Genomic DNA, 18,093 nt, shown 5'->3' with positions numbered 1-18,093 from the left:
ACAGGAGAAATCCAATCCAGTCCATTACTGCCCAACCAGATAACTCAAACACCAGCAAAGGATGGAAGGTGTCATGAAAATGATCAAATTGTACTTATTCACCAATAACTTGCTCACCGATGCTCAGTCTGGGTTCCAGCTGGAACATTCCGTTCCTAAAACTCATTAAAGCCTTTGTTCGAACATGGACAAAAGAGGTGATTTTTTTATTCATTCATGGGGATGTGGGCACTGCTGGCTGGCCAGCATTTATTGCACATCACTAATTGCCCTTGAGAAGGTGGTGGTGAGCTGCTTTCTTGAACTGCTGTAGTCCACAGGGTATAGATACAGCTATAGTGCTCTTCAAGAGGGAGTTCCAGGACTTTGATGCTGTGATTGCGAAGGAACAGCGATATATTTCCAAGTCAGGATGGTGAGTAGCTTGGAGGGGAACTTCCAGGTGGTGGCATTCCCCTGTGTCTGCTGCCCTTGTCCTTCTAGGTGGAAGTGGTCATGGGTTTGGAAAGTGCTGTCTAAGGAACCTTGGTGAGTTCCTACAGTGCACCTTGTAAATGGTACACACTGCTGCCACTGTTCGTCAGTGGTTTAGGGAATGAATGTTTGTGGATAGGATGCCAATCTAGTGGGCTGCTTTGTCCTGGATGGTGCTGAGCTTCTTGAGTGTTGGTGGAGATGTACTCATCCAGGCCATTAGAAAGTATTCCATCACACTCCTGACTTATGCTTTTTAAATGGTGGACAGGCTTTGGGGAGCCAGGAGGTGAGTTACTCACTGAAGGATTCCTAGCATCAGTAGCCACAGTATTTATATGGCTAATTCAGTTCAGTTTCTGGTCAATGGTAATCCCTAGAATGTTGGTAGTACAGGATTCAGCAATGATATGGCCACCATTGTCAAGGTGTGGCGGCTAGATTCTCTCTTGTTGGAGATGGCATGGTGGCATAGTGGTTAGCACTGCTGCTTCACGTGCCAGGGATCCAGGTTCAATTCTGACCTCGAGTCACTACCTGTATGGAGTTTGCACATTCTCCCCGTGTTTGCGTGGGTTTCCTCCGGGTGCTCTGGTTTCCTCCCACCGAGGTTGATTGGCCATGGTAAATTAACCATAGTGTCAGGGGGATTAGTAGGATGAATGAGTGGAGTTACGGGAATAGGACCTGGGTGGAATTGTGGTCAATACAGACTCGATGGGCCAAATGGCTTCCTTCTGTACTGTAGGGGTTCTATGGATTCTATGGTCATTGCCTGACATTTGTGTGGCAGGAATGTTACTTTCCACTTGTCAGCCCAAGCCTGGAAATGATCCTGTTCTTGTTGCATTTGGACCTGAACTGTTTCAGAATCTGAAGTGGGTCATTAATATGCTGAATATTGTGCAGTCAACAGAGAACATCCCACTTCTGACCTTATGGTGGAAGGAGAGTAATCGATGAAGCAGCTGAAGATAGTTGGTCATAAGACACTACACTGAGAAACTCCTGCAGTGATGGCCTGGAGCTGAGATGATTAACCTCCAACCAGCACAACCATCTTCTTTTGTGTCAGGTAGGAGTCCAACGAGTGGAGATTTTTCCCACTGATTGCAGTTTTGCCAGGGCTCCTTGATGCCACACACAGTCAAATGCTGCCTTGATGTCAAGGGCAGTCCCTTTCACCTCACACCTGGAATTCAGCTCTTTTGTCTATATTTGAACCAAGGCTGTAATGAGACCAAGAGCTGAGTAGCTCCAGTGGAAAGTGAGCAGATTATTGCTAACCAAGTGCCGCTTGATAACACTATTGATAACCTGTTTCATCACTTTACTGATGATCGAAAGTAGGCTGATGGGGCGGTTGTTGACTGGGTTGATGTTGGCCTGCTTCTTGTGTAAAAGCAGAACTTAACTGAATGTGACACCATGGAGAGCCAATGAAACTCAACTCAATGGAAATCATGTGGAAAACCTTTCAATGGCTGGACTTATCCCAGCACAAAGATTGTGGGGTTTGGAGACCAATCATTGCAGACCCAGGACATCCTTACAGAGATTCCTCAGGGTAGTGTTCTAGGCTGAACCACTTTAAGCTGCATCATCAATGACCTTCTCTCCATTATAAAGTGTGAAGTGGGAATTACAGTGCTCAGTTCCACTTGAGACTCCTCAGATACTGAAGTAGTTCACGCCCAAATGCAGCAGGAGGTGAGCAACATGGAGGCTTGCACCGTGAATTCATAGGTTATACTCGCATCGCAAAAGTACCAGGCAACAAGAGAGTCACCCACTTGGACATACAACTGAATTTCCATTGCTGAATTCCACCCTCATCTCCAACGCCGCCCCCCCCCCCCCCCCACCCCCGTCTAACCACCCTAAACCCCCATTGCAAATCCTGGGCTGTATCACCATTGACCAGAAACTGAACTGGACCAGCTATACAAATACTGTGGCTACGAGAGCAGGTCAGAGACCAGGAATTCTGTAGCCAGTAATTCTCCTAATGACTCTTGCCCACAAACAGGATTACTGCCAAATGCCCAGTGAGGTTATGTTAGGAAAAGAGAACAGACCCTGTGAAAATTCACCCCTTAAGTTACATCAAGTACGTTGTGAGTGTAAAAGCAGGCAGCAGGCCCTCATTTCTTTTATGCATTCATGGGACATGGGCATCGCTGGCTGGCCAGCAATAATTGCCCATCCCTAATTGCCCAAGGGCAATCGAGAGTTGAGGCATTGCTTTGGCTCTGGAGTCACATGTAGGCCAGACCAGGTAAGGATGTCAGATTTCCTTCCCTAAAGGACATTAGTGAACCAGATGGGTTTTTCCGACAATCGACAATGGTTTCATGGTCATCAGTGGATTCTTATTCCCAGATATTTTTTATTGAATTCAAATTCCACCATCTGCTGTGGCAGGATTCAAACCCGGGTCCCCAGAATATTAGCTGAGTTTCTGAATTAATAGTCTAGCGATTATACCACTGGGCCACCCCCTCCGTCTAATATAGTCTAATAATTAAATTATCTACGTACTGGATAGATTGTTTATAAAGTTTATTTATTAGTCACAAGTAAAGCTTACATTAACACTGTAATGAAGTTACTGTGCGGAAAGGGCTAACCAACACAAGGGAAGAATCCATTTTCAGGCTGGAGAACGAGATGGCCATCCATCCTATTTTGCTGTCACAAAGTGTTAGCCTCTGACGGGCACTGACACTGGAAACTGTGTAGAAATCCTCCCCCTTTTAGATCAGCTTCAAAGCTGTTTGTTTGCAACATGGAAACCCCTTTGTGTCACCCTCCAAAACAAACTGTGAACACAACTGATTAAAATGTAGTTGTGGCTGTCTCGTGGAATTAAATATGAATCTTTTATTAAAGTGAGAAAGGTGATTGCCAGAAAACACCATCGCACACAACATTACTCAGAATCAACAAACCATCAAAGTTTAATTATCATGTCGCTCGACTCACTAAATGCCTGGCTGAGATCCGATAGTCATATCCTGCTTCATTCGCTTTATAATAATTCCAAAATGAACCTTTGCTTTTAACAATTCAGAGTTATGCAACTAGGTTGTACAGCCGAAGGGACTGCTTCAGGCAATTGTGATTTTCCATCTTATAAGATGCTTGTCTTAAAGATTCTGTGAAATCCACCACCAGAATAGCTACAGTACCTTATCATCCAGTTTCTTAGCACAGAAGGCCAATTCCACATAGCCATTGTTTCCACTTATTTCCTCTGCAATAACCTGTAAACAGAGACAGCAACAAATAAAGCCCAGCTGGTACCATGTGCTACAATTATGAATTAGATTAATCCTGCAGTTTTACAATGTTTTTTTTAAAAAAATGGTACAGCTTATATTAAAGAGCAACTGAAGAATTTGTGAATCTTTTTGTGCATGGATTAATAATTAGTTATGTAATTTAATGATGTACTTCAAAGCAATTCCCATCATCAAATCAGTTTTGCAATAGAGATAATGTTGGAGCCAAAAACCTTCACCATCAGACTCTCAATTTCCAGCAACACGGGCGAAATCCTCCCCCAAAACATTCTTAGTGGCGAATCCACGTGGAAACTGGAATAATTCACGCTGGTTTTTCAGTGGGAGTTCAGAGAAGAATCGCCCACTCTCTGTGCACTGCAGAGGCCATGATGTGGAGATGCCAGCATTGGACTGGGGTAAGCACAGTAAGAAGTCTCACAACACCAGGTTAAATTGGACTTTAACCTGGTGTTGTGAGACTTTTTACTGCAGAGGCCACTAGCGTAAACATCATTAAACTTTCGGGGCCGGGGCCGATTCCGTCTGGAGAGGCCGGCAGCATAGCACTGAGTGGGCCACTGCGCATGCGCCAATCTGTCAGCACCGACCTCAGCGCATCTCGATCGCTGGCCAGCCCCGCAGTCCCCGCATTGCCAGCCCTCCGCCCCCCCCCCCCCCCCCCCAACCATTCCCAGGCCCAGCCTTGACCCCCACCCCTGGCCCGCCGCGATGTCCAGCCCCCCTCTCAGATCAGCCCCCCCCCCCCCGCTTGACAGTAATCTCCCCCCAAGTCCCAACCCACCCCACGCTGCTGACCCCCCCCCCCCAGCAGGCTGACCTCCCCCATCAGCTAACACCTCCCTCCCCAGTTTGCCCCCATCACTGACCTCCCTCCTTTCCCCACCGATCCCTTTGCAGAGAGGCAGCAGGACCCCCCAACCCCAACAATTGCCCCTAGGCCCCCATCAGGCCCTTCCCCTGTGCTCTGCCCCAATAGGCCCCATCCCCTTGGCACTTCCCCATGCCCGATGGACAGTGCCATAGTGCCCCTGGGCACTGACACTTTGTCCCTTGGGCAGTACCAGGGGACCCAGACTGGCATTGCCAGGATTCCAATGCCCAGGGAGTACTCCCCGCTGCCCGACCCTCTGCGGGGCCCTGATTGCAACCCCCATTCCCTCCAACAGGGTCGGACCGCTAGTTCCCCCAAAGTGAGGAGCTAGCGTAATCCCCACTGGAGTGAAACACTCTGGCAGGGCAGGAGATGCTAGTGGGCTCGGAGACTTCAGTCCCAGGCTCCCCAATCTCATCTAAATTATATGAAATGATTATTTACTCATTTCTGCATCTCCTGCTGGTTTCCAGCGTGGAGCAGGCACCGCTGGAAATCAGGCGCTGGGAGATGCAAGCAGGACCCAAACGCTCGCATAAACTCCGTAAATCAGCCACCGGCGGATTCTCCTCGCTCTCTGGGCTAATAAAGTAACGTAATGGGACGGGGGAATCACAGCCCACAGGTGCAATTAAACACTGAAATCAGGAAGTGGCTGCCTGAGTTATTCTGCCCCTCCAGAAGCATTGCTGTAATGTCATCTCTCTCAAAAGACTTACTATGAAAACGCATGTAATGGTGTGAAGTACTTACCTGTTAGATACCCAATATATTACCAGGAGAAATTAGGACTTGCCCATTCAAGTTGCCCATTTGTGTGGGCAATTGTATTGCCCACACAATACACACACAATATTGTGCATTGTAAGTTCACAATACACTGAGTTTTAATTACTGCCAAATAATCTCTCTGGCATTGAAAATTAATCTCCACAAGTGTGGAGTATCATTCCTTCAGATTTTTTTAAATTAAAAAAATGTCAGGGTTTTTACAATTCCTTTTTGTCTTTTTTATCTCCCTCGTTATGCCCTCTTTCCCTTGCTTTGTTTCATTCTCTTCACATGATTTGGCATTTAATTAACCATTCCAACTGACAACTCACGAGTCAGACGTGACAAGATGTATTTTAACCCCCAAATATAAGTGGTTTGGGAAGGGATCAGATGCCATCATTTTTAAAATCTCAAACATGACGCCAACCCCCTCCCGACTCGCTTTGCCCTGGGTTAAACGGAAATGCAATATAAAGAGCCAGACAACCAACCTGCTCCCAGGAGGCAGGCTTGTTTGTTGAATGTTTTAATGAAGCTTCAGATTTAATCTGTTTTACAGGGTTAACCCTTGACAGTCAGGATTTCCAGGCAATAGGAAGGAAGTTAAAAACAGCTTTGCGGAGAATGTAATGGTACAGCCACGTGAGGAGGCGTGACATCACTCCCTTACTCTCCCACTCCAAGTTTGTCCATCAGGGATTTTTTAATGGATTTAGGGAGGATATGCTTTGCCAAGTCTGTGAGAGCCCCACTTCTTACACGTTGATGTTGCAAAGAATTTTCGGACAGGTTTCCTTAGGTTAAACAAAGGACAAAACATTGCATTGAAACTATTTCCGGAGGTAAAATGCAATCAAAATTCATATGGCCACATACGCAGTTAGCCGTTCCCTGGTGGTGGTTCCACATTAGGACTGCGTTGTTCAGCTGTCTCCCTGGGTGTAGTTACATGGAGCAGATTCCTACTTTTTTGCAGTCGGTTTCTCTTCTCAGGATGGTTACTTTGTAAACTAGGCCTAGCACTTCCAAGAGAGAAATAGGGGCAGAGACGCACACAGTTTCCACATCCTGTGTTCATTGCAGTATTGTCTTTTGTTCTCTCTCCTCCTTGGTAAGGACGTTCTGTGATATGCTTTGCTGGTTGTATATTCCAAAGAAATTCTACAAGTTCACATCTGCTGCAGTTCTTGTTTCAGAACAGGTCATTGCATTTTGATATCTCATTTCAGAGACGTTTGGAAAGTCTCAGGGTGGTGTGATTTGATAGGGGAAGGAGTCTTTCATACCTCCCAGGGGGGTCCTCATCCCATATGGAGTGCGCAATTGTGTGCATTGCAGCAGTCTGGGCAGTTTTCCCGTTGTCTGTTCAGGGATCACACTTTTTTAAAATTCGAACCAGGAAAATAAAAATTAGAAATTGTATCTTCAAAAGCACATCCTTGTCACAGTAAATGCTTTTACAGCACTGCTTGTGGGCTGAAAGGAGCAGGAGTGCTCTATCCTAGACTCTAAGCTAGTCTTCTCCCCTTGAATTGGTCCCTCCAACCGGTCATATATATGTCCTCAATATTCTGCTTGAAGCAACTTTGAATTCTCTTCACACCAATTCAATATCCACTCCTCCTCCCCCCGTACAAAGAATCTCCCAATAAGGAATCATAGCTTCCTGACTCTCCCCACAGAATCAGACCCCTTCACCAGGATCAGGGATTAGATTACTCCAAGCTCCCAATATCAATTCCGGCTGCTTTCCCAGAGCCTACTCCAGATGCTCTCCACCTGACTGAAAGAGAAGCCTGTCAAACAGGATGGCTTCCAGGTGGGAATTCTGCTATTATAAAATTCTGCACATTGTGGAATCAAAACAATGCAGGGAAATTTGGGCATTAGACCTTCTGACAAATTTCCACACCCACAATGCCCCACCCCCACCTCCCCCTGCTCTCACCCTGCTGCCACCCCCACCTCCCCCTGCTCTCCTCCTGCTGCCAGCCCCACCTCCTCCTGCTCTCCTCCTGCTGCCAGCCCCACCTCCCCCTGCTGTCCTCCTGCCCATCACCCCCACTTCCCCCTGCTCTCCCCCTGCATCAGCCCCACCTCCCCTTCTCTCCCCCTGCTGCCAGCCTCATCTCCCCCTGCTCTCCCCCTGCTGCGAGCCCCACCTCCCCCTGTTCTCCCCCTGCATCAGCCCCACCTCCCCTTCTCTCCCCCTGCTGCCAGCCTCATCTCCCCCTGCTCTCCCCTTGCACCAGCCCCACCTCCCCTTCTCTCTCCCTGCTGCTAGCCCCACCTCCCCGTGCTGTCCTCCTGCCCAGCACCCCCACCTCCCCCTGCATCAGCCCCACCTCCCCATGCTCTCTCCCTGCCAGCTTCCCCCTGCTCTTCCTCTGCCCACCACCCCCACCTCCCCCTGCTCTCCCCTGCTGCCACCCCCACCTCCCCCTGCTCTCCTCCTGCCCACCACCACCCCTACCTCCCCCTGCTCTCCCCCTGCTGCCACCCTCACCTCCCCCTGCTCTCCTCCTGCCCACCACCCCATCTCCTCCTGCTGCCACGCCACCTCCCCCTGCTCTCCTCCTGCCCACCACTCCCATCTCCCCCTGCTGCCACCCCACCTCCCCCTTCTCTCCTCCTGCCCACCACCCGCACCTCTCCCTGCTCTCCCTCTGCTGCCAGCCCCACTTCCCTCTGCTCTCTCCCTGCCCACGAGCCCCCCTTCCCCCTGCTCTCCCTCTGCACCTCGACCCTCTCCCCAGGGCAGTATCAAAAACAAGAGGGCATAATTTTAAAATTAGAGTTAGGCCAATTATCTGTAAAATTAGGAAGCATTTTTTGTCCATGCGAAGGATAATGGAACTTTGGAGCGCACTACCTCAAAGGACAGTGGGTCAATTAAAGTTTCAAGAAAAAAGAAAGAAGGACTTGCATTTGTATCGTGCTGCTCACAACCTGAGGCTCTCAAACACTCTGCAGCCAGGAGTCAGACCAACGTGTAGTCACTGCTGTAATGTAGGAATCATGGCAGCTAACCTGCACACAGCAAACTCTCATTAACAGCAATGTGAAGATGGCCAGATAATCTGTTTGAGAGATGTTGGTCAAAGGATAAATAATGGCCAGGGCACCAAGCATCGATACCTTCCTCTCCTTCAAAATACTGTCACAGGGGATCCCGTACACCCACCTGCAGAGCAGTCATGGACTTAGTGTAACATTTGATCTGAGGGACGGAACAGTACTCCCTCTGTATTGCCCTGGAGTGTCAGCTCAGATTCCTATACTAAAGTTGCTGGCACAGTAAGATGTCCCACAACACCAGGTTAAAGTTCAACAGGTTTATTTGGTAGCACAAGCTTTCGGAGCGCTGCCCCTTCATCAGGTGAGTGAAGAGTTGGGTTCACAAACAGGGCATATGTATGCACAGGCTCAATTTAGAAGATAATGGTTGGAATGCAAGTCTTAACAGGTAAACAGGTCTTTACAGGTACAGACAATGTAAGTGGAGAGAGGGTTAAGCACAGGTTAAAGAGATGCGTATTGTCTCCAGCCAGGACAGTGAGTGAGATTTTGCAAACCCAGGCAAGTTGTGGGGGTTACAGATAGTGTGACATGAACCTAAGATCCCGGTTGAGGCCATCCTCATGTGTGCGGAACTTGACTATCAGTTTCTGCTCAGCAAGTCTGCGTTGTCATGAAGGCCGCCTTGGAGAACGCTTACCCAAAGATCAGAGGCTGAATGCCCTTGACTGCTGAAGTGTTCCCCGACAGGAAGGGAACACTCCTGCCTGGTGATTGTTGCGCAGTGTCCATTCATCCGTTGTCATAGCGTCTGCATGGTCTCGCCAATGTACCATGCCTCAGGACATCCTTAAAGCATCTGGGGCAGAGCTTCAATCCGCAAACTTTCTGAGTGTTCTATCCACCAAGTCATGACTATCTGGAGATCAATCGATTTATTTTGATACAAGGGCATCAAATGATATGGAACACATTGGAGATTGGAGCTGAGGTACAGATCAGCCATGATCTGAGTGAATGGCAAAAGGGGCTGAAAGGGCTAAGCAGCCTACACTTGTTCCTATGGTCACATATCTGCGGATCATGGAGGCTCAGGAGATGACATTTTAGGTTTGAGCTGTATTTCCATTTACTTCAAGTTGCTGGTACTAACACATCTTGATGATCTGATTAAGAACCTCTTCATCAATGGAACAATAACACTAAAATCAATCTTTTTCAAACTCCTGATCTGAAAAACTCAAACAACACAAACCAGTTAATCATACAAATAAAGGTCAGTAAGATTGAGTTGGACTTTGAGGGCCAGATTGGATGGCTTGGAGGCATAGCTGGCCATTGGGAGGGGTTTAAACATCAGTCCCGAAATGCCACACTGAGCCATGGCTTGTCAGCATGGGTGATCTCAAGGGAGTCTCAAAAGGGCCAAGCATGTTTGTAAGGCATAGTTTGAGCTCTTTCCAGTGATCCCTTTAAGGATTACTAATTAGACCATCCATTACCAAATACAATTACATAGAGTATGCGAGATGCATGCTCCACCCACTTGTACCATAAAATTGCAATTAAGGTCTGAGAAAAACAACAACTTACATTTATATAGTGTCTTTAATATGGTCCTGTGAAGCATCTTGGGGCCTATTATAAAACAAAGTATGACACCTAACCGCATAAGGAGATATTAGGTTAGGTTGCCCAAAGCTTGGTCAAAGACTGAGGGCACAATCTTACCAGCCATTCACGCCACGTTTCCACTGCAACTAGGTCGGAGAATTTGACACCCAGCCAAATCTCCGTTCACTGCAGAGGAATGGGAAAATCCCACCGGCGTGAACAGTGGTAACATTCCAGCCTTAGGTTTTAATAAGTAAATTGAAGGAAGAAAGTGAGGTAAAGAGGCAAAGATAAGGAGAGAATTCCAGGTCTTGGAACGTGGGCAACTGAAGATAAGGCCAGCAATGGTGGAGTGATTATGAATGTACCAGAATTAAAGGAGCACATAGAAACATAGAAACTAAAAGCAGGAGTAGGCCATTCGGCCCTTCGAGCCTGCTCCGCCACAGATGATTTGGAGGGTTGTGGGGTTGGAGAAGATTATAGAGATAGGGAGCGGTGAGTCAATGGAGGAGTTTGTAAATAAGGATGAGAATTTTAAACTGAGGACATTACTTGATCTGGAGTCAATGTGGATTACTGAGCACAGGGTCGATTAGTGAAACTTGTTGTGAGTTAAGACTCAGGCAGCGGAGTTTTGGATCTTCTAGTTTACAGAGTGTGTAGAATGTGGGAGAGCAGTCAGGAGTGAGTGCATTGGGATAGTCGAGTTTCAAGATAACAAAGGCCTGGATGAGGCTTTCAGCAGCAGATGAGCCTAAGCAGGGCAGAGTCAGGTGATATTTTGGAGGTGGAAACAGTATTAGTGATGACATGAATATCGAAGTCAGAAGCTCAGTCTGGGATGAAATGTGGCACCAAGTTTGCAAACAGACTGGCTTAATTTTGCGGTACAAGTGGGTGGCTTAACCTCAGATTGTTGCCAGTAGCTAAGGAAGAGAATGTGAAGGAGGGACCAAAAACAATGGCTTCATTCTTCCCAATATTTAATTGGAGGAAACTTCTGCATATCCTGCACTGGATGTCAGATCAGCAGTATGATAATTTAGCAAGCGTGGAGGAGTCCGCGAGGTGGTGTAGGACCAGAGTAAGATCCCAACCTGCATATTTATGCAGCCAGTTTGGATGGGCACAGTGCACATTTATACAGACCGCATGAGAAGTGCATCTTGATGGTCTTGGACATTAATGGCCAACTTTGATTTTTTTTTGTTGGCCGCCTTCCTTTTCAGGTAAGAAATGACGTGTTGAAATCTGCAACATCGTCACAACCAACAATGATCCGACTTAAAGGCAAGAAAGCCACTAAGTGAGCAAAGCTGACAACTTGGATATCTCCAAAAGGACAGGCGTGTCTCATCGTGACATGGCGGGTCTGTCGGAAATGTTTTGTGACGCTGATGACTCCAGGCATATGAATGGATGAAAGATTGACACATAAATAGCTCTCTTTGAAATGTGATGCATCAATGGCATGAAGTAATAAAAATCAAACATTTCGAAACAGTTCAGGCTGAAGTTTAAAATAAAAACCAACATGATGGAATAGTTTGCTGAGAATGAGTGATCACTTTTTTCTCTCCTTTTGATTACCATTACTAAACTCCCACTCTGCGGGACTGAGGTTTGTGTCTTTCATGTCCTTCACAATTCCTGCAAGACTGCCTCTCTCCAAATCCCACATCCTTCCTCCCTCTCAACAAAGCATACACCCTCTAAGGCATGTACAGAAATGGAGATACGCATCGAATTTTGCAATACCATGATTTGGATCCATGATGGTTTCCACATGATAAGAGCAGATCCATGTCATACTTCATATGCGCTGAACACATGCTCACAAACATCATGGAACATCAGGGGCGCCACGGTGGTACAGTGGTTAGCACTGCTGCCTCACAGCGCCAGGGACCAGGGTTTGACTCCCGGATTGGGTCACTGTCTGTGCGGAGTTTGCAAGTTCTCCCCGTGTCTGCGTGGGTTTCCTCTGGCTGTTCCAGTTTCCTCCCACAGTCCAAAGATGTACAGGTTAGGTGGATTGGCCATGCTAAATTGCCCCTCAGTGTCAGGGGGAACTAGTCAGAGTAAATGCATGGGGTTATGGGGAGAGGGCCTGGGTGGGATTGTGATCGGTGCAGATTTGATGGGCTGAATGGCCTCCTACTGTGTTGTAGATTCTATGATCAGAATGAATCTTTCTGGACTAAGCAATGCACTATGTTTAAGAAACTTGCAAAATTGCAATTGCAAACTATTAAACAATTACAATATATATATATATAACATAAGGGTGGCACGGTAGCACAGTGGTTAGCACTGCTGCTTCACAGCTCCAGGGACCTGGGTTCGATTCCCGGCTTGGGTCACTGTCTGTGTGGAGTTTGCACATTCTCCTCGTGTCTGCGTGAGTTTCCTCCGGGTGCTCCGGTTTCCTCCCACAGTCCAAAGATGTGCGGGTTAGGTTGATTGGCCATGCTAAAAATTGCCCCTTAGTGTCCTGAGATGCGTAGGTTAGAGGGATTAGTGGGTAAAATATAGAGCCTGGGTGGGATTGTGGTCGGTGCAGACTCGATGGGCCGAATGGCCTCTTTCTGTACTGTAGGGTTTCTATGATTTCTATGATAAGTAGGTTTTCAATTTGTCATCTGAGCATTGGTGTTGCCTGTTATAGAAACCACCCCATTTTCATTTCTGTTTGTTGCAATGAAAAGGACACGGTTTCTATCAGGGACCACCAACCGTGCAATGGCAGTTTCCTACCCAGACAGCAAACTGAAAATCTAGCCCACTTTCTCAGACTCCTAGGTTAGCTTTGTGAGTCCCACTCAGTCTCTAATTTCATCCCTTTCCCTCGCTGTTGTTCAGGGCACCACGCATAGCAGAAAATAACTGTTGCAGACAAAAACCTCATTGGACCTGTGGTGGCAGCTCAGACAGCAATTTGTTGTTTCAATTGTACACTGCAATATTGTGTGTAATCAAACAAATAATTAAAATGATGTGACCCTCGAGATCCCCTTTAATTAAATTACCTGCTCTGACTGTGGCGGAGAGGTAGACAACGATAAATGCCTCCCAGGAATAACTTGCTAACTCTGTGCATTTATCCTGGTTCATGACTCATTAGGGTGGCAGAACAGCAAGGTGCAATTTGCTTGATTCAGTGTGAGCAGTAATTGCCATCCACTTAGCTCCCATTCTGGAGTGTTGCCATCAGCAGTAAGTGAAGGGAGGTTAAGAAGCATCATGCACACTTGTCAAAAGGGACATGTCAACTCTGTCGTGGATGTTTCTGCTTCGACACAATTCCACTCAGAATTAATTTTACTCCTTCCAAATTGTTTGACACCATGGACCTTTCCGCTCCATTTCTTAAAGAACTTTCCAGAAACGTGCTCCTTACTTCCAAAGACAGCTTTAGTTTGTGTTTCTACACTTTTGAGTTGAACATTAGCTGCCAGCTATTGCTGAATAACGTGAATACATGACAACATGAATTGTTTTTATGTGGCGTGTAAATCTGTCATGTGGTTTTGTTCTAGTTATATTAGTTTCCAAAGGAAACTGCAAATTATTGAACAGTGCAAGGGAATGGTAGGAAAGAAGTCATTATTATATTCAAGTTATTTTAATACAACAAAATGGGCGGGATTCTTCGGCCTCCCAGCCGTGTATTTCCTGCAGGCGTGAGGTGACGTGTTGCTTGCTAGTGGTGGGATTCTCTGATCTTGCTGCTGTCAATAGGAATTACCATTCACATCACCCCACGCTGTGGAAACCAGCGGTGGGGGTGCACTGTTGGCGGGACTGGAGAATCCCACCGGTATGAACGGCCGGAGAATTCCAGCCAATGAATCTGATTCAGAACAGACCAGAATATAATGATCATCATATGCATCCGATCCCAAACCAATATTGTGCCCATATCATCCCTGGTAACAGTCCCAAAGCTGAATTCAATCTTTTCTCACTGGGATTCTCCATTGAGACCCATTGCGAGCGGGAATGGAGGATTTGGTTTTCCAACCAAAACTCCACTCGCTCACAGCGGCACCGGAAAATCCCGGCCGCAAACGTGGACGGAGGATTTCAGCCTGAGACTTTATTTCTACCAACGTCATTGCCATCATTCACAAACTCAGCTGTTCCTAAAACTCGAGCGTTACCCAAGGCATTGCTGGCAATGCCCGGGCGCACACTCCCCCGCCAGAAGAAAACGTGAATACAACAACAAAGCAATGCCGGAAACCTGAAATGAAAACAGAAAATGCTGAGAATATTCAGCAAGTCTGACAGCTTCTGTGGAGAGAGCAATGGAGTCAGGCCTTTCGTCAGAGTCCCTGAGTGACAAACCACATATAAAACTTCAAGGTTTGTTCAGTTCATTCCTGACATCTGAAGACAATCAGGTTATTAACCTACATGATTACATTCCACTTGTCTATACACCACTAATAATAATAGTTCCGTGGCCCAACTGATCATGTAATTCCATACTGATCCAGCAATATTACACAATCTAAAATTAACTAAACTTGTTAAGAATTCTCCATATGCCGACAACTTGGTGGAAGCAAAAACTTTGTTTCTCTCTCCACAGATGCTTGAGTCTTTCCAGAATGTTCTGTTCTTATTACATTAGAAAGTAGGACAATTTTAAGCTCTTATGTAACTGCAACCTGAAAATCTATTATATTTTGTTTCTTTCTTCCATCAGTCCTTGTCGGCTGGAATTCTCCGGCCATTCACGTCCCGCTGTCACTGCAAGCGAGGACGGACAATATGGCACTCAGCCAAATTTCCGTTCACTGCAGTGGGACCAGAGAATCCCGCTCGTGTGAACAGCCAGAGAATTCCAGCCCTAGAGGGCGATCTTACCAAAACGATTCTCAGTACCGAACAAACATGAAAGCGGGAGAGAATCACACATTTTTTCAGCGAGCCTTTGGACATGATCTTATGGCACCTACTGCAAAAAAAGAGGAAAAGTGTGATTCACGCCAGGAGTGGGAGTGGATGGAGACAATGCTCGCCGGAAAGCCAGTTGTTCACACTGGAGGTCGCTATCGCACATGCGCAGATCTCTCAAACCAGAGATGCCAGTATCCCTCACCAGATATCACCCCCTTCTCACTTCCCCTGATTGCTGACCTCCCAGCCAACCGTGCCCTCACCTCCCTGGATATCGCCCCAATATCTCCCCAACGCCGGCCAATTGTTGCCCTGATACTCCCCGCAACCCCGGGAATCGCTCCTACCAGGCCTCCCCCACTCCCGGATGATTGCCCCTTACCCCCCGATCCAGTCAATCACAGCCCCAGCTGATCCCCGATTACATAGCGTGCAGCTACCCTCCCCTTAGGCCCCACCCTTCCACTCATGTCCTGCCCCAACATGGCCCTGCCCCTTGGTACTGCCCAGTACCCAGTGGGCAGTACCTGGCTGGCGATGCCAGAGTCCCAGGTTGGCAGTGCCAGGTGAGCACTGCCCAAGGGACACTGCCCTCCTGCTCCAGCCCTGGTGAGGACCTCCACCAGCAAGGCCAAATAAGACAATTGAGCCTGGACGATAGTAACCCAGGCTCACTAATAATATTTAAATAAAGATTTAAATATTTAAATCAGCCTTGTGTCCTTTCCAGGGCTGGTAAAATTGCAAGAGGTGAGAAACTGGGTGCGAACCCAGTTTTCTGCCTCTCTCGCGATCTTACCAGTTCACCACTTGACGAGCCGATATGATTGCACCCCCCCCCCCCCCCACCCCCCCACCGCCCCTAGTCTTTTTTTGTTATTCTGCAAGAAACGTACAGCAATAGGGTGCCTGGATTATTCAAGTAAGATTATTCAAGGGAAGCAATTGGTGAAGTTGGTTAGTGAGCTATTTTTTTCTTTAAGGCTTAGCTCAGTGTGGCGGCCCCTATTGGTGAGGTCTAACCAGCTGATCACATTCACTAACCCGCACTTGTGGCAGAGCTTAATAGGCACATACGCAGAGTCCCGGGTCAGCCCATCTCACAACCTATCAGCAGGTTACTGCTGCCCAGTACCTTATGGAACAGTGTCTATCCACATCACCTTTACCCAACCGTTCCCACCTGACCAGTATCTCCATCAGACTAACAGGCCCCGGGACATAATTCTGACCCACTATTACCTTATAAAACATTAGATGGGGCATTTTGATAACAGGAATAAGACTTTTATCTGTTTTTTGACTGATCTCTAATTCTTCATCCTATCAGACCTCCCCATATCCTCTTTCACCAGAACACCAACTGGTCTCAGGAACCAAACTATTGCCCTCAATGCGTTGGCTCAGCCCCCTGCCAGCTGAGGAAAAGAATCTTTAAGGAGCAGGAGGCAATGGCCTAGTGGTATTATCGCTAGACTATTAATCCAGAAATTCAGCTAATGTTCTGGGGACCCGGGTTCAAATCCCACCACGGCAGATGGTGGAATTTGAATTCAATAAAAATATCTGGAATTAAGAGTCTACTGATGACCATGAAACCATTGTCGATTGTTGGAAAACCCCATCTGGTTCACTGATGCCCTTTAGGGAAGGAAATCTGCCGTCCTTACCTGGTCTGGCCTACATATGACTCCAGAGCCACAGCAATGTAGTTGAATCGCATCTGGCAACTAGGGATGGGCAATAAATGCTGGCAGAACAGACTCAATGGGCCGAATGACCTAATTCTGCTCCTATATATTACGGTCTTATTGTTTAATTGCCCTATTTCCAGAATGGTTCTGTTTCAATTTCCTATTTTGTTCTTATTCCTCAACTTGTAGAGTTTTGCACTGTTTCACTCAAACAGTGAGCAATGCCATAAATGTTGCCACATAGATCTCAAAAAATCCCTCCAAAAATGCATTAAGCATAAAAGTGAAAAGCTGGGGTGAATGAGTGCGGTCAGCATTTTAAAAGGTCGTCTCTTCCCATGCAAAGAGTGGGTGTGTTTTAAACTCCTGTGTACTTTTACAACACAGTCCCTAATGTCTGCTTGATTCACAGTAAGATATGCATTTGTGGGGAGAAAAATAGAGGCTAAGTATGATATGGGCCGAAAAGGGAAGTCAACTTATGCACTAGGTATAAGCAGGATTTTAGAAAGCAGAAAAATGGTGTAGTTTTATATGCCAGGCTGATTTATACACACAACTTACAGCCCTAACATCAGAAAAAATCTGCCCTAATCTTCAAACACGTAAGAACCAGATAGTGAAAGAGTCAATTTAATAATAATTAGCTGTCAATACTCCTTGAATTCATCCTTATTAAATATGGAAAGAACATTTATTATCAAAATGCTCATTTTGCACAGATTATTAAACTAAATACCATACTATAATAAATGTTCACAGGATAATTACAGATGAGAAAGGCCATTTGGTCCATCTTTAGTCATTAACATTAACATTTCCTAAAGATAAAAAGCCTGAAGACTAACAGCTGTGACATGGTAAAAAGCCTGTGCTTCAGTTGATCCTGTTTCATGTTCAGGTATCTTTTCTTTTGCAAGTGTTTTCTTATGTCTCTTGCAATATTTTCTTTCATCTTTCTCTCGCTTTTCTAACAATGCTAATTTACCTGTCACTTCATCTTTACCCAATTCATCGGACACTAATTAATTCTTTCAAAGTTCAACTTTCCTCTCTGTTGTACCTCTTGACGATCCTCTTTCTGTAGTTGAAACATTTGTCCCTTCCACGCTTGCTTCCTTCTTTTTAACTTCCCTGACTTAAATGTTTGCACTCTTACTCTCGATTCTCTCTACCAACAGTCACCAGCAATGGCCAGTGCTGGAGAACAGGAAGAATGTGTGCCATTGGGCCACATTGCATGTGAACCAGGCTGGATCAAGGTCTGAGCAGAAAGGATCATTCTGGCTGTAGACATGGATTCAGACTAATAATGAGTGTATGCCATGGGTGGCACAGTGGCACAGTGGTTAGCACGGCTGCCTCACAACACCAGGGACCTGGATTCGATTCCCAGCTTGGGTCACTGTCTGTGCAGAGTCTGCACATT

At 46.6% G+C, this 18,093-nt stretch overlaps 1 protein-coding gene across 1 annotated transcript in view; it reads right to left on the bottom strand.

Moving 5' to 3' along the window:
- Window positions 1-18,093, bottom strand: part of cpne7 (copine VII) — a 152,434-nt gene that overhangs the window by 64,771 nt on the left and 69,570 nt on the right. Inside the window, exon 4 of the mRNA XM_078210237.1 lies at window positions 3,666-3,740. Within this exon, the coding sequence (XP_078066363.1) occupies window positions 3,666-3,740 (75 nt within the window). The remainder of the gene's footprint in view (window positions 1-3,665; window positions 3,741-18,093) is intronic.

Source organism: Mustelus asterias, chromosome 4, assembly GCF_964213995.1.
Source record: "Mustelus asterias chromosome 4, sMusAst1.hap1.1, whole genome shotgun sequence".
Taxonomy (NCBI): domain Eukaryota; kingdom Metazoa; phylum Chordata; class Chondrichthyes; order Carcharhiniformes; family Triakidae; genus Mustelus; species Mustelus asterias.
Note: the sequence above shows the minus strand (reverse complement) of the source record. Positions and strands in the feature narration are given on the sequence as shown.